At 40.3% G+C, this 13,431-nt stretch overlaps 1 protein-coding gene across 2 annotated transcripts in view; it reads right to left on the bottom strand.

Moving 5' to 3' along the window:
* Positions 1-13,431, bottom strand: part of syne1a (spectrin repeat containing, nuclear envelope 1a) — a 121,286-nt gene that overhangs the window by 42,727 nt on the left and 65,128 nt on the right. For both annotated transcript variants that reach the window (XM_055149308.1, XM_055149309.1), the window contains 13 exons: positions 12,128-12,292; positions 11,477-11,649; positions 11,196-11,349; positions 10,882-11,025; positions 10,643-10,807; positions 9,927-10,244; positions 9,069-9,224; positions 6,466-6,636; positions 2,797-3,123; positions 2,377-2,529; positions 2,044-2,211; positions 1,366-1,542; positions 30-176 (listed from right to left, as the gene is read on the bottom strand). In XM_055149308.1, the coding sequence (XP_055005283.1) occupies positions 30-176; positions 1,366-1,542; positions 2,044-2,211; positions 2,377-2,529; positions 2,797-3,123; positions 6,466-6,636; positions 9,069-9,224; positions 9,927-10,244; positions 10,643-10,807; positions 10,882-11,025; positions 11,196-11,349; positions 11,477-11,649; positions 12,128-12,292 (2,418 nt within the window). The remainder of the gene's footprint in view (positions 1-29; positions 177-1,365; positions 1,543-2,043; positions 2,212-2,376; positions 2,530-2,796; positions 3,124-6,465; positions 6,637-9,068; positions 9,225-9,926; positions 10,245-10,642; positions 10,808-10,881; positions 11,026-11,195; positions 11,350-11,476; positions 11,650-12,127; positions 12,293-13,431) is intronic.

The following is a 13,431-nucleotide window of genomic DNA, read 5'->3' as shown; positions in this document are numbered from 1 at the left end:
TGTCTATGTTTGTAGTTTGTCTCACTGACCTGCTGTAGCGCCTCCTCCAGGCTGAGTGCAGTTTGTGTATTAGGCTCCTGTTCAGGTGGGACAGAGGTCAGCCAGCTCTGGCACTGCTGCAGGGCATCCTGAAGACTCACATGCCGCTGCAACTCATGGTCCAAACTCTGATAAACCTGTTGGATAAAGGATGGGAAATTAATCTGTGGCTCTCTGAAACCAAAGCAATATTGAAGATGTCCTGAGATCCAATGACTACAGTACAAGACAATACAGAATATTGTCATTTCCGCAGTCTCATATTAAACAGATGTTGTACGAGGTAGCCCACATGCCCTCCTGGAGTGAGGTAAACAGGGAGGTCTGACTGACAGTGCTAATATGAGCCTGAAATAGTAGAAAGGAGGGGCAGCCACATATTGGCAAACTGCCCGGTGTATTGGCAAAGCTGAGAGGTTGGCATGGTTGAAAGTGGCAGGCAGGATATTAGAGCGCTGTTGTGCTGGGACACGGTTGGCAGCGACAGTAGAGGCGCGGCTGTAGTGTGGCCAGCGGCGGTGTGGTAAAGGGGTGGCTGGATCACACAATGCCAGATTGGGAGTGCAAGTGGCTGAAGAGGTGGTGCCTTGGGGAGGTGGGCAATGATGACAGAATACAGAGCTTGCCAAAACAACAGAGTGGCACTGGATTATAGGCTATGCCAGATCCACCGAATCGTGGTGTGTGACCAGTTTTGGCCATGGCATGAAAAAGGCAAGTTGACAGGGGATGCACAAAGATTAATATGGGGAGATTGAGTTAGTGATTTGCGTTGGTGGGGGCTTCAGAGGGTAGCTGCACTGGTGCTTCATGTTGGCAGACTTAATTGGTTGTGCCCTCTACGCTGGCAGTGAAGGGCTGTCTTGAGAGATGGGTTTAAGTGTCAGAATGGGTTAGGATTAAGTGGATGTCTAAGCTGTTAGAAAATTAGCAGCATTAACATGTTGGCTGAGTATTTATGCATGTGTGTGTGCTGAGAATAATTCATAGGCAATTGCATGCAACCAATAAAAAGACTTACATATCATCATAAATGTTTTGTTCTTTTTAAGGCAGATAAAGAAATGCTTATAGAATATTGAATTTATTTTCTAGGATTACTGTTTAAATTCAAAAAAGTTTTAAGAAATGGCTCAATGAGAAGTGCATTCACTCTTGAACTTTTAGGTTGCTAGTTACAGCACACTCTAATATTCCCATTAAAAGAGGAGACTAAGAATTTAAAAAATGTTGTAATTTTTTTATATATATTTAATAGCACACTTATCCTATTTTTCACTGTATGTTACTTGTAGAAGAGCTCACTCCCACTCCCCCGTGTCTCACCCTCTGCGCGGTGCTACAGATGGCGGAGTAGCTGTCTCGAGTGCCTTGTTGGTGCGCCTGGACCTGCTGTCTCAGCCTGTTCTGCACACGCTCACTACAGCCATGTACCAGGTGGTCTCCGCGCTCCTTCAGGCCCGCTAAGCGCTCCTCAAAACCTGCGATTTCCTCCATTATGGCCTGTGAAGGACAAAGTAATCATATGTTAGGAATGTAATCTATGTAATGCAATCATTTTAGAGAGGGTCTCCATGGATACATATCAGGCAATGAGTTCAGTTGAACGTGGTCAGGGGCTTTCATGCTCTTTTTGCATGGATTATTAATATGCAAATTCAAGATTCAAACTTACAGCTGAACTACTTGATTTTACTACTGCTGTCTCAGGTGCTGTTACAACAATATACAGTAGATTACATTTCACACTAAAACAACATTAATTACTTTAATAAATTACAGTAATTTTTTTAATCCGTTTGTACACATTTTCAGTAATCATGGTCATGTGATATTTTTTAGATACATGATAATATTTTAAGCTATGTTTAATATAGTAAGGTGTACAAAGCTTTTTAAAAATCTAGAATAATGTATCTTTAAAAAATGTAAGACTTTTTTTAGTTTTTTTACAAAATATTATCCAGCATACAATACACTAGATAAGTTCCGGTTGTTGGTTACCTTGTGTCTGGCCAGTTGTTGTGTAGCTGCCTCCAGGCTGCCTCCCACAGTGGGGTCAGGAGTTACCATCCTGCTTGACATTTGCAGAAGCCAGCGCTCTACTTCCTGGAGTTCATTGTGATATGTTTCCTGCTCCTTCACTTGCACTTCCAGACTCTCCACATGAGCCTACAGTGTTTCATATATTTAAATCGGGGACAATGGTTTTAAAGGGCAATTAGTTTATTTGCAATCAAAACTGAGAATCATTTTGCTAACAATTAGCAAAGGCTACAATTACTTTTTGCAATAGTGTCAGAAAAATTTCAATTAGAATGTTCCAAAAAGCCCTACCACAGCAGTGCTACATAGATCACAGTAGTCCTTCTGTAGCCTGTTCATCTTGTCTCGGACTGAGGGGTAATGGACCGATGCCAGCAGAGCATCACCTTTCTCCACCACCGCCCTCACGGATCCATCATGGGACTGGACCACCTGCAGCAGGGCCTGCAGTGAGCAGCAACAAATGATGAGTAATGATCACTGTTTGTCAAGGGACTTTAATTAAACTGAATTGTTACTTAAACTGTCTGCTACTTATGTACAAACTTCTGGGGTTAAGGATTTATAAAGATGAAAAGATTTAATCTAATCCTAATACCATTGTGAACAAATGTGTACTTGAAATATCTGCTAAAACTACTTTGTCATATCAGTGGAATATAAACCACAAAATCTTGTCAGTAGCAGACTTCTAGAGTCTATTAACATTACCTTATACTTAGCCAGCTGAGCTCTCCTCTGGTACAGCTCTGCTTTGGGCTCCACGGGGGTTGCGAGCACCACTCTTGTTTCCACTAGCCATTGAGCCTGCGCCTTGTAGCGGTCCTGAAACTCCTTGGACAGCAGTAAGGTCCGATCCAAGAAGCTATGCTCCTGCCGAAGAGCGCTGGACAGCTCCTCCAGCTGGGACAGTCGGGCCTCCACCTCGCTGCCCAAATGTTCAGCACCAGCCTCGTCCAGGAAGCCTGCTGCCTGCTCCGCCTTCTCTCTCAGGGACTTCAGGTAACTGTGACCATGCTGGAGTTCAGACTGAAGGTTCTAAAAAATATATATAAATACATAATTTCAGAATGAACAAAAATATATAACTGGATGTGATGTTCTTCTTCTGTTACAAACCCAGAAGCAGGATTTGGAGGACATCTTGTATGTTGTAACTTTACAATATCATTTTAGATGTAAGTCACAATTCAAATGAAAAGAAACTCATGCGACCATTATTTGTGTTTGGACTGCATATTGTAAATACCAAGCTATTCAGCCATTCAATCCAATGTGTTCTTGATACCACATGATCAAGTGGATAATATCATTCTCCTTTCCGTTTTCTTTCCTTAGGTTTTAGGACACCATTGGAAATTGTATGGGTAATTTCTGTCCTTCACCTGCAGTGCTGCCCTGTTCACCTTGCGTCTGCCTTGGCATTGTGTTTGAAGGCTTTGAACCCATCAGGTAGGCTCCACCCAGCGGGAGGAGGCATGGAGAGAAGACCGGGGAGGTCACGCACGGAGAAAACCAGGGTGGATAATATGAAAGGAGGACCCAATTATAAAGGCCCTTAACAGGCAGCAGTAGCTACAGGGGTTTCCAGGGCAACCACAACATACCGCAAAGACACAGAGATCGTCACTCAATGGGACGCCATCTAGCTTTCATCATCTGTCTATTATTGCGAGATAGGAGTGTTACATTGTACCAACCCCAGTGCGCCAAATAGTGGTGTTGATAATCTAATATAACAAGGCTTGTTTTCATCTGTGCACGATCGAGTTTGGTGTGAAGCACTTTCATTGGTCTAATAGGAAAACAAGCACCCCGCCTTGTGACCTTATTTAACAACACTCAATATATCCCAATATCACACAGTTCAGGGGGTAAATTTTCCTATGGTTCGTTATTCCCACTTTACATTGACGCCTGTGAGTTATCTGACACATCTATCACTATTGGTTGGAGGAACATTGCTGTTTGACATAACATAATAAATGCAGAGCAGTCCTGTTCAGTTGGATATTCTATAAGCCATTACTTCAATTTAAGAGAAAACAATGTAGTTTATCAATAATTATATGCTTCACTTGAACTTGCTTACACAATTCAGAGTTCTCGCTGAAATAAATTGCATATTGATGAAAACTGCAGCACTTTCATCTATAGCAGCTGTTAATGATATTGTAGCTGAGAGTGCAGTCCGGGGTTCCTAGGTTTTCATTTGTTTGCAGCTAGAATATACCATGTCATGTGTTTATACTCTTGTTTTCCAATATGTCTGACACTGCATATTAAGATTTGATATATGGAACTATATTTAGTATCTGTGGGAAGATGCTATGGTCACCCCAAGGGATGTTGACTACTGCTTCTAAGTAAAAACACATCTGTGGTTGATTATGATATGAAATAATAACTCTGGAGCAACAGATGAAAAATAGGTGTAATTTTAATATACTGGGATTTCTTATACAGGGAAAATAACAGCAGCAACTATTTAACCTCATGGGGAAAAATAAATTATTATATATACTAAAAAGCTGTAGGGACTTGAGAAAATGTCCTTGAAAATTAATGAATGTCACACATATTAGAAAATAAGGAAAGGGAGGAGTAGTGGGATGATTGGAAGTCTTGCAACACTGACCTGTCTGTTAAGTGGATATTGTGTTTTTGTTCATTTATGAATACCGTGTTTGTATATTCATTTTAAATTTAGCCTTAACAGAAAAATTCACATCATGTTGCAACTTTTTTGTGGGAATGTAGTATACAAACAATAATAGAAAGTTGATGGCCCTTGACAAAGCAATTTAACTTCTCCTCTTTCTGTCAATGCGTAATCATCCAGGCAGACTGAGCAGCGCTGGAGGTCTCACTACAGGAGAGTGGGTAAGTGATGGCGTGCTCATGTGTCATTTGCACAGAGAGGGAAGAACACATGTGGTGACAGCGCGTCTTTGGTCCCTGTGCAGACACTGTGCATCGATCCCAGACATGGATTAGCACAAAGCTCGCACCAGATGATGTACCGCAAAAGTGTGAATGTCTGCAGATTACTGTTTGGAGACTGGGGAAGACCAAAAGCAATGAGATATACACAATCTCCTCAAACTGTGGGACACATACAGTCAGTACATGGGTTCCTTTTTTAATACAAGTACGGCATTTTGATTAGAAGTGTTTTGTTCATTTACTAGCTTTGTCCTAATTTAGATATTTGTCTTTGTGTAGACTGGTTGACACCTGGCTTAGCTATGGGAAGGTTCCTGCTTTAGCTGCGTTTATGCGTAATTTTGGTCTATTATTGAAGATGAAAGAAAGCCAAACACAAATTGTACTAAATAATGTAGCGTAAATGAACCCACAGAGGAGCTATAGGACTGAAAGATGCTTGTTAGCTAGCACTTGTGATATAAAACAAGCGCTTATAGGAGGCCAGTGTGTGTACGCCTGTGTGAAGTGAAGCGGTAAGGGCACCATATCAATTACAGTGTCTGTGCCAGCAGGCTCCTGACACTGCCTCTTCTTCATCCTCTGCCTCACTGTGGGCGGTCCCTCCCCGCTACCACGCATCCTCTCAAACGCACCCGCTTTGTCTTCATAAAGGGGCCGATCGATACGCACACACACTCGATATGAACTATGCCAAGCAAACGATAGCAGTGATTTTCCTCCCCTCTGCAGGCTACGCAAGTTTCCCTTCAATGCCCACATAACGAGATGAGAAAAAAGAAGACCGCAATGACCATCTTGTCTGCTTTCTAAAATAAAAGACACTGATTTTGCAGGCACTTGGTTTAGTGCTGGTTCAGTCTTGGTCTAGTTTTGGTTTAATCCTGATTTCCTGACTTACATTTGGAAATACATTAATGTTATAATATTTCCCTTCATTAAGATTAAAATATATTTGGAAATCTATATCTTTAGGACAGGGACATCCCTTCTGATGCCCATTACACAGATAAGATTAAAAAAAAATAAAAAATACTGCTGTGAACATCTTGTCTGCTCTCCAAAATTAAAAGCAAACACTTTGCAGACTCTACAGAAATGCATATTAAACCAGCCAAGCACACCACACCTGCCAAAAGTGTGATGGTACAAGCATAGTTATTTTTGGCAGAAACTAGATTGGAATGGGAATTTTTGCTGGCATGAACGTTGGATGAGAAGTGCACATGTTTTGTGCTCTAAACTTAAATTAAATCAGGCTAACTTGACATTTCACCTGGGTAATACCAAATGTCTGCACTGATTTATGTCAACCATTTTACACAGCAATACTAAAGGGACCTCTATACACCTGCAGCTAAATCCACTCTGACCCATGGACCTTAATTAACAAACTAACAGCATGTAAAAGTATAATGAGAGACAAGTTTATACCTCTAATTTCTTCATCTTTTTCTCCATAGTGATGCGGTCGAAAGGTTCAGAGCTATCAGTTAAAGTTGTGAATGTTTTTTGAGTTGAGCCAAGCCAGTCAGAAAATGAAATGCAAAGGTTTTCTGCTTCATCGATGCTCTTTAGCTCCTCCTGAAGGTGTTTGATGGTTTCCTGAAACAAAAAAGGATGAGAAATGGATTAGAGATGAAACAATTAAACAAGACCTTATGCTTGCCCCTTACATTTGAAACAAACAAACAAACAAATCATCGAACTCCTGAAGCAGCAACTGGCTATAGTGTTGGCATAGTTTATACTCCAGATTCTGTGTGACCGATTCTTTTTTAAATGTAACTATTTTTATGACACAAATAAACCACTGGCTTGTGATGGAATCATACTATAAATGTAAGAGCACAGGTTGCAAATACATGCAAATGTGCATCGTAAATGCACGCTGTATTTGAAACAATGCCAGTGATTTGTGTCAGAAAAAGCAATATACTTAAATAGCTCTGTCACTGTAAATAGTGGTTTCAAATTCAATGATACACAGTATCTTGGTTTAAAACAGCACTGAACATTATTAACAAAGCTTTAGGCGGGGGGATATCCAGGAAATAACTCTGTTCCTACTCCTTTTAACACAGTCTACAGTGGCCACAAAGGACCAAAAAGCTCTGTGATCACCCATCACAGCAGAAAATATCCAGTTTCTCTTGCCCTGTCTTTCATCTGCTGAATGCCAATAGCTACTGCTACAAGGACAAGAGACAAGAGAGGATTTTTTTGTTCATGTTTTTGATGCTTCATCCACTTGACTGAGCTTTTAGAGTCAATAACATGTGGATGGAGTGTATTTTCATGTAGATTTTGACACATTATTCAGTCTAGTTGCAAATCCTGTGGTGAGAAACTCCAATTAGCTGGAAATGCTGAGTGAACACCTTTTGGAGACTAGACAGAGTAGAGGTAACAGCTCCTCACCTCGCACACATATGGCCCCCACTTCACACAGAATAATTACATGCATCTACTGGGTTAGAAAAATGGTACCGTCAAACAGAACACCAGGAAAATCTGGATCATACCTTTAGTTTCATTCTTGTAAGCCTTACTAAACCAGTATGGTTGTTGTAGAATAGTTCCCATTTGTAAATCCTATTTTCTGGTTCTAGTTCAGTCCTAAGATAGTTCTGTTTAGTTTAGTTTTTGCTAGATTTAGCCTCATGAAATTTTTCCTGGCCAGCCATGACCACATGTTTTCACAACACTTTAGAAAGAAGTCTGGGTCTGGAACAGGCAGATTCACCTACTAGAAAACAAACATAGCAGCTTATGTTAAAAAAAATAACAGAGAGGACTGAGAAAGCACTAAACTCTAAATCACTCTATGTAGGTAAAAGCAGATTTTGTTTTTGCATTTGAATGTTGCAAGGATATTCAAGTGATGGGGCCTTCAACATGATGGTCTGGTTCCAGATCCTAATGCATTTGAACAGAAAGTACAAGGGACTGGCTCATACGGAAATTGTACAGCTGCACTTGAAGACTTTGAAATGAAAGTTTAAGAATTATAGATGAGAATAGGGTGTGAGTTTGACTCCAGAGTGAATGAGGGGAAAGTGAGGAGTGGTTATTGAAGGTGTAAAAATCAATGTAGCGTTGGTAAAGCTTTTCCACTTGCAGTGCTGGGTGTGAGATTGCCTTCTGTAGCGTTTAATTATAGCCTTAGCCCTGGTCCACAGGAGCCCCATTGATTTCCCTTTAGTCCCCCCCAGAGGAGAAGGCAAATACTGCGTCTAGATCTCAGTACTGAGAACAACACAGGCCAAAATCTCAAAGCTATTTCAATGGGGCGTTACACAAACAAGCCCAAACTCTCAGAGGAGGTGAGTCCATGGTGAGACAACTTAACCATGAGAGGAGCCCACTGGGGCAAACAACAGGAATGCACTTCACAGGTAAAGAGATAATCCACCTGTAATTTACATGATAAGCCTTATTTTTTGGAATAAGGATATGCGAGTAAAACAGAAAAACTTTAGATTTCACCAACCTATTGATGAATAATTCAGAAATAATTACTTCAGCACACAAGAAATGTCATTGGAAAGTGATTAGAATTACTAGCTCTGTAATTGCCTTTAAAACACTATGCTATTTTACGTATGTTTACCAATAGATGAGATCAGAAGCATTGTGATACTCTGGTCATTGTTGACTAAAAAAATCCTTGGTTGGCATGTGCTCTGCATCAGTTAACTGACTAAAAGGGACAGCAGTATGGCACTGGCAAAAGCTTTCAAAATGATTAGGATCTTGACCAGTGTAAACAGCGCCTTCAGTGAGTAAACATCATCTTCATAAGAGAAAAGACAGATTATATCATACAGTCAGTCCCCAAACTCCAGTTAATTCACCCCATCCTTCCTACTACGTGTAAATCCTAACAATCATAATAAAATTGTTTCTCGACTAATAAATCAACTAAAACACTCCTTTAACCATCGATTAAGAGATTTAATACTACAGAGATCCTATCATATTTCTGTTAATATGGCAAGCCTAGCCCTTTATATCTGTTTTAAACTGTGTCTCACCTGTATGCTGAGCAGCAGGGAGTGGTAGCGGGCCGTTAGCTGCGTGGCCGTAACACTGACTCGACTGCTGATGTAGGTCTCCTCTAAAACCTGCTGGGCCAGCGGAGAGAGCCCATCCACCTCCTCCTGTCGAGTTAACGTTGCCTCTAGACACCCCTGCTCACAAGGGACACCAGACATGTATAAATTAGCATAATCAGCCCATATTATTCATGATGTAATTGTCAGTTGACTTTTAGGAGTCATAGGGTTAGATATGTAAACAAATATGAAAAAACAGTAGAAGTAGATAAACATATTTTGAAAACAATGTGAGTCAGTACAGTGTGTGTGTTGTCTATAAATCTGCCAGAGAATAATGCAGACTGTCTGACACTGTGACACTGACAGGAAGAGACTGGGAAGGGAGGAGGCCCATAGGAACATTCCCAGTCCCCTACTGCTTCACTTTGAACACACGCGGGGCCTCAATGGCATGTATAAATACAGAAATATGTGATTCATTCTGTCACAGGATGGCAAGTTCATGAAGTTCAAGATGATATTTATAGCTTAAGATACATTTTACAAATACAGGTAAAAAAAAACAACCTATGGATATGTTATGTTTTTTTAAATTGAATATTATCATAATCAATTTAGATCATAAATAAATGCCTATAGAGTATACTTAAAATTTAATATTAAATACTATGCACGTAAATCATATTGTTAGGTAAGGAGATTGTGGAGGAAATTTTGTCTTTTGCTCATTTTGACAGGTCAAAACAGAACAAAAAATTACAAAGGAAAAAGGAAAATCCTTAGACTCTAACAGCTTTATTTGAGTGTACAGTGATGTGTCAAGACTTTCCTCACCTGTAGTTTCTTGAGCTGATCCTCCTTGGTTGCCCTGTCAGACCTTCGATGCCTCCTTATGTTTGCCGCTTTCTCCATCTCCTCCATCCAATGGGCCAGACTCAGGAACTTCTGTCCCATTTTCCTCACTCTGCCCAGGGTCGCTCTGAGCTGACTCTGGGTCTCCTCCAGTCGGCCCTGGTAGACTCCCCACTCTCTTTGAGCCGTGTCTAGGGTGCGGTCCTCTATCTGCGGGGTGCCCCACGGGATAACCCGCTCTCGGCTGGTCAGAACAGAGGAGAGCAAAGACTGGCCCTTTGAACAACGTTCCTGCAGGGTCTGTGAAGAAAACAAGGCAACAAAGAATGCATCAAAACAGCGTTTAATCACGGGACTTCACTGATGTTTGAGCCAAAGCTGAAATTAATATGGACAGAAGCCATTTAGTAATCTTCATTCTTTTTGGATTTTCTATTATAAAGTCAAAACTCCAGATTGCATGCCTCAAAACATGTTAAGATAAGAATAAGAAGATAAGAACTTAGTTAATCTCATAGCGGAGAAAATTACATACAGTTCACATATACCTTTTTTAATGTGTTGGGTCTCTTTGGTATTTTAAAACCATTTTGTAATAAAATCCATGAAAAATTGAAAGAGTACAGAGTGCATAAGAGATATTGCAATTTGCAATTATATTTTATTATGTTATTTACAAGTTGTTTTACGTGCATTACCTGTAGCTGCTGCAATGTGCTCTCCAGAGTGTCCACACTTCCTTCTGGATGGGACAGAGTTGCTAAAGTGGCCTGCTCCTGCTCAAGCCAGTCCTCAAACACATGCAGGGCTCTCTGATACTCCTGATGAACCAAGACCAGCCCTTTGGCCTTGCTCACTGCATTCTGAAAAACAAAACACAGTACTTCAAAAACTAATTTAGAATTCATAAAAGCATAAAACAAAGATGGATACGTACTTTGGCTTTTTCTGTGAGGCTATTGTATCGCGATTGTAGTTGCTGGACTTCCTGATGAGTATTATAGTGTTCAGCCATATTGGATCCCTTTGAGGCAATAGTTTCCAAAGGATTGCTGTGGCTCAGTACTTCCTCATAGAGTAGCTGGATGATTGAAAGTTATTGAGACAAAGTTGAATAAGAAGTACATGTTTAGTTTGGTCTTGCTTAAGGCATGATTTAATATTTATTGGTTTAGTTTTAGCCAATTACATGTGAATAGGTAGACAATGTGTTTACGTTATGTATCAATAATCTTTTATTTCTCATAGTACCTTGGTCTTGCCCAGGTTTGCAGTCTTGTCCCTCATTTCTGAATACTGTCTGTCTGCACAGTTGAGCGTCTCCTCCACTCTGTCCATCCACTGCACAAACTGACCCACATCTTCTTGATAACTAGTCCACTGTGACAGAGCGCCCTCTAGCTGACTGTTGGTTCAAGAAAAACACATGTAACATCAAATATAAATGTCCTTGTAACCTTTCAACCAGGAATAATCAATGAACTGGAACTAGATACTTCCTGGTTTCATTTATCAATTAATTAACGTCCAACCTTTTGCACTGGATGGAGGCAGAAAGCAGTGAGTCCCAGGAGTCCTTGAGGTCCTGGATCTGTTTACGAATTACTGGTACCCCCTCAGCCGAAGTATTTCTCTGGACTGCCTCTCCTCGTGTTAGCAGCATCTTTAGTTGGATCTCCCTTTCTTGACGAGCAGCCAGCAGCGCCTGCAGACAAAGATAAAAAAAATCTTCAATGAGGAATCTCCTCTCAGCAAACAAAGAGAACAAATACACAAGAAAAACAGTGCATGCTGTTATGTGTCTAGATCCTTGGGTCTTACAATGTGGCGAAGCTCTCACTACTCATGGAAGGGCTTCTTCTAGTTATACTAAGAAGTCTGGTTTATTATATTTAGAACTTGGTCTTGGATTAGTACTAACTGTGATTGAGTTTATTCATCAGGTCATCATTCATTGATCTGTTTTAATCATGTATTATATGTTGAAAAACATATATTCTAAGGGTAACTTGGCCTGGTGGTGGTACCTGCTTATCTCCAGAAAAGCAGGTTGCAAACCATGCACCAAAAAATTAGATAGTGTACAGATGTAGAAAGTTCACAGATGTAAGTAGATAGCTACTATGATATTATGTACAATTTATGTATTCAAAGTATTAAAACAATAATATACTTGTACTTACTTCCAGCTGAACCATCCGCTCCTCCAGCACACTCTTGTCTGTGGTGGGAGAGAGGCAGGAGTTGAGGAGGCCCTGAGCCTCACTCACCCAGTCCTGGAGCTCCTTTAGGCCCTGAGAGAACAGGCGGTGCTCCCCAACAATCCGTTCAATCCTGGAGGCTTTATCCTTTAAGAACAGGAGAAATGTATTTTAAAAACATTGTTAAAAGAATACAACAATTAACCATCCCAAAAAAGTGATGTTGCCAGAACTTCTGTCATGAGACTCTGTATAACTAAAAACTATTGATACCGTTTTAGTAATTGTGTAAAATAGTCTGGTATTTAAAACTAGTTAGCTATGTCTCAATATTTGATCTGTCTATGTTTCTTTTCCTTTTTTACTTGAGGACATCTCTGGGGATTTTCCTATCTCTAGACCGGAACAAATAACATGCATTGTTTAGAGTCAGCGCTCAGATAACTTCAGAAGAACTGTCTTGAGGAGGAAAGCCAATTTAAAAATAACTGTCTACAAGAGATGATTTTAAATGTTGTTGCTTCAGTTTCTTTGGCACAAAAAGAAGCATGAGACATAGCCCTTCTTGGAGTGAAGAGGCGAATAAACCTCATTAAGCATTATATCAGTCTTCTCCCATTGTCCCACAGAGAACAGAAAAGTGCTTGTGTGGTCAGTGCAGGGTTGCTGTATGTTGTATTGAATTAATCACTACATGTGTGACCAATCTAATGAGAACTTCAGAAAGGTCAGATTTTCCTGCTCTGACACAGCTCTGGCATTTCCAACGTGATTCTCAAAGTAAAGGTAAAACCTCTGCGTTCTGAACTTTAATATTGAAGACCTTTGTGGGGGAACATAGTGTATCAATAAAATGACTGCAGATGTCAACACTTGTGTTTTATAACCTTAAGGCAAAGTGGCATGACTAATATGTTTGAATAATGTTCAACAAGAAAGAGCCTAGCACTACTAAAGGGTACACAGCCTCCTCTAAGAATTAATCATCCTTGACATATGTTTTGCATGTTAACTTGATTGATTAATTTCTTTCACCTCACTATGAGGACCTATGCTGGAGCGTATCCGTGCAACTATGAGCCTTAGGGGTGGCATATCTATGGTATTGTTAGCAGCTCCGCTGACAACAAACAGACAGGCAATCATTCACGGTGAGAGGGAATTCAGAGTCACAAACACATGCATGTATTTGTACAACAGAAGAAGGTTGAGATCCACAGTAACATTTGAAGAACATGCAAAAATCATGCAGTCATCGCTGTTTGTAATTATATTTACAAATGTTA

This window comes from Boleophthalmus pectinirostris, unplaced genomic scaffold (assembly GCF_026225935.1).
Source record: "Boleophthalmus pectinirostris isolate CB_2022bp ecotype Guang Dong unplaced genomic scaffold, ASM2622593v1 HiC_scaffold_13, whole genome shotgun sequence".
NCBI lineage: Eukaryota > Metazoa > Chordata > Actinopteri > Gobiiformes > Gobiidae > Boleophthalmus > Boleophthalmus pectinirostris.
The sequence above is the reverse complement of the archived record's forward strand: the minus strand, read 5'-3'. Positions and strand labels throughout refer to the sequence as shown.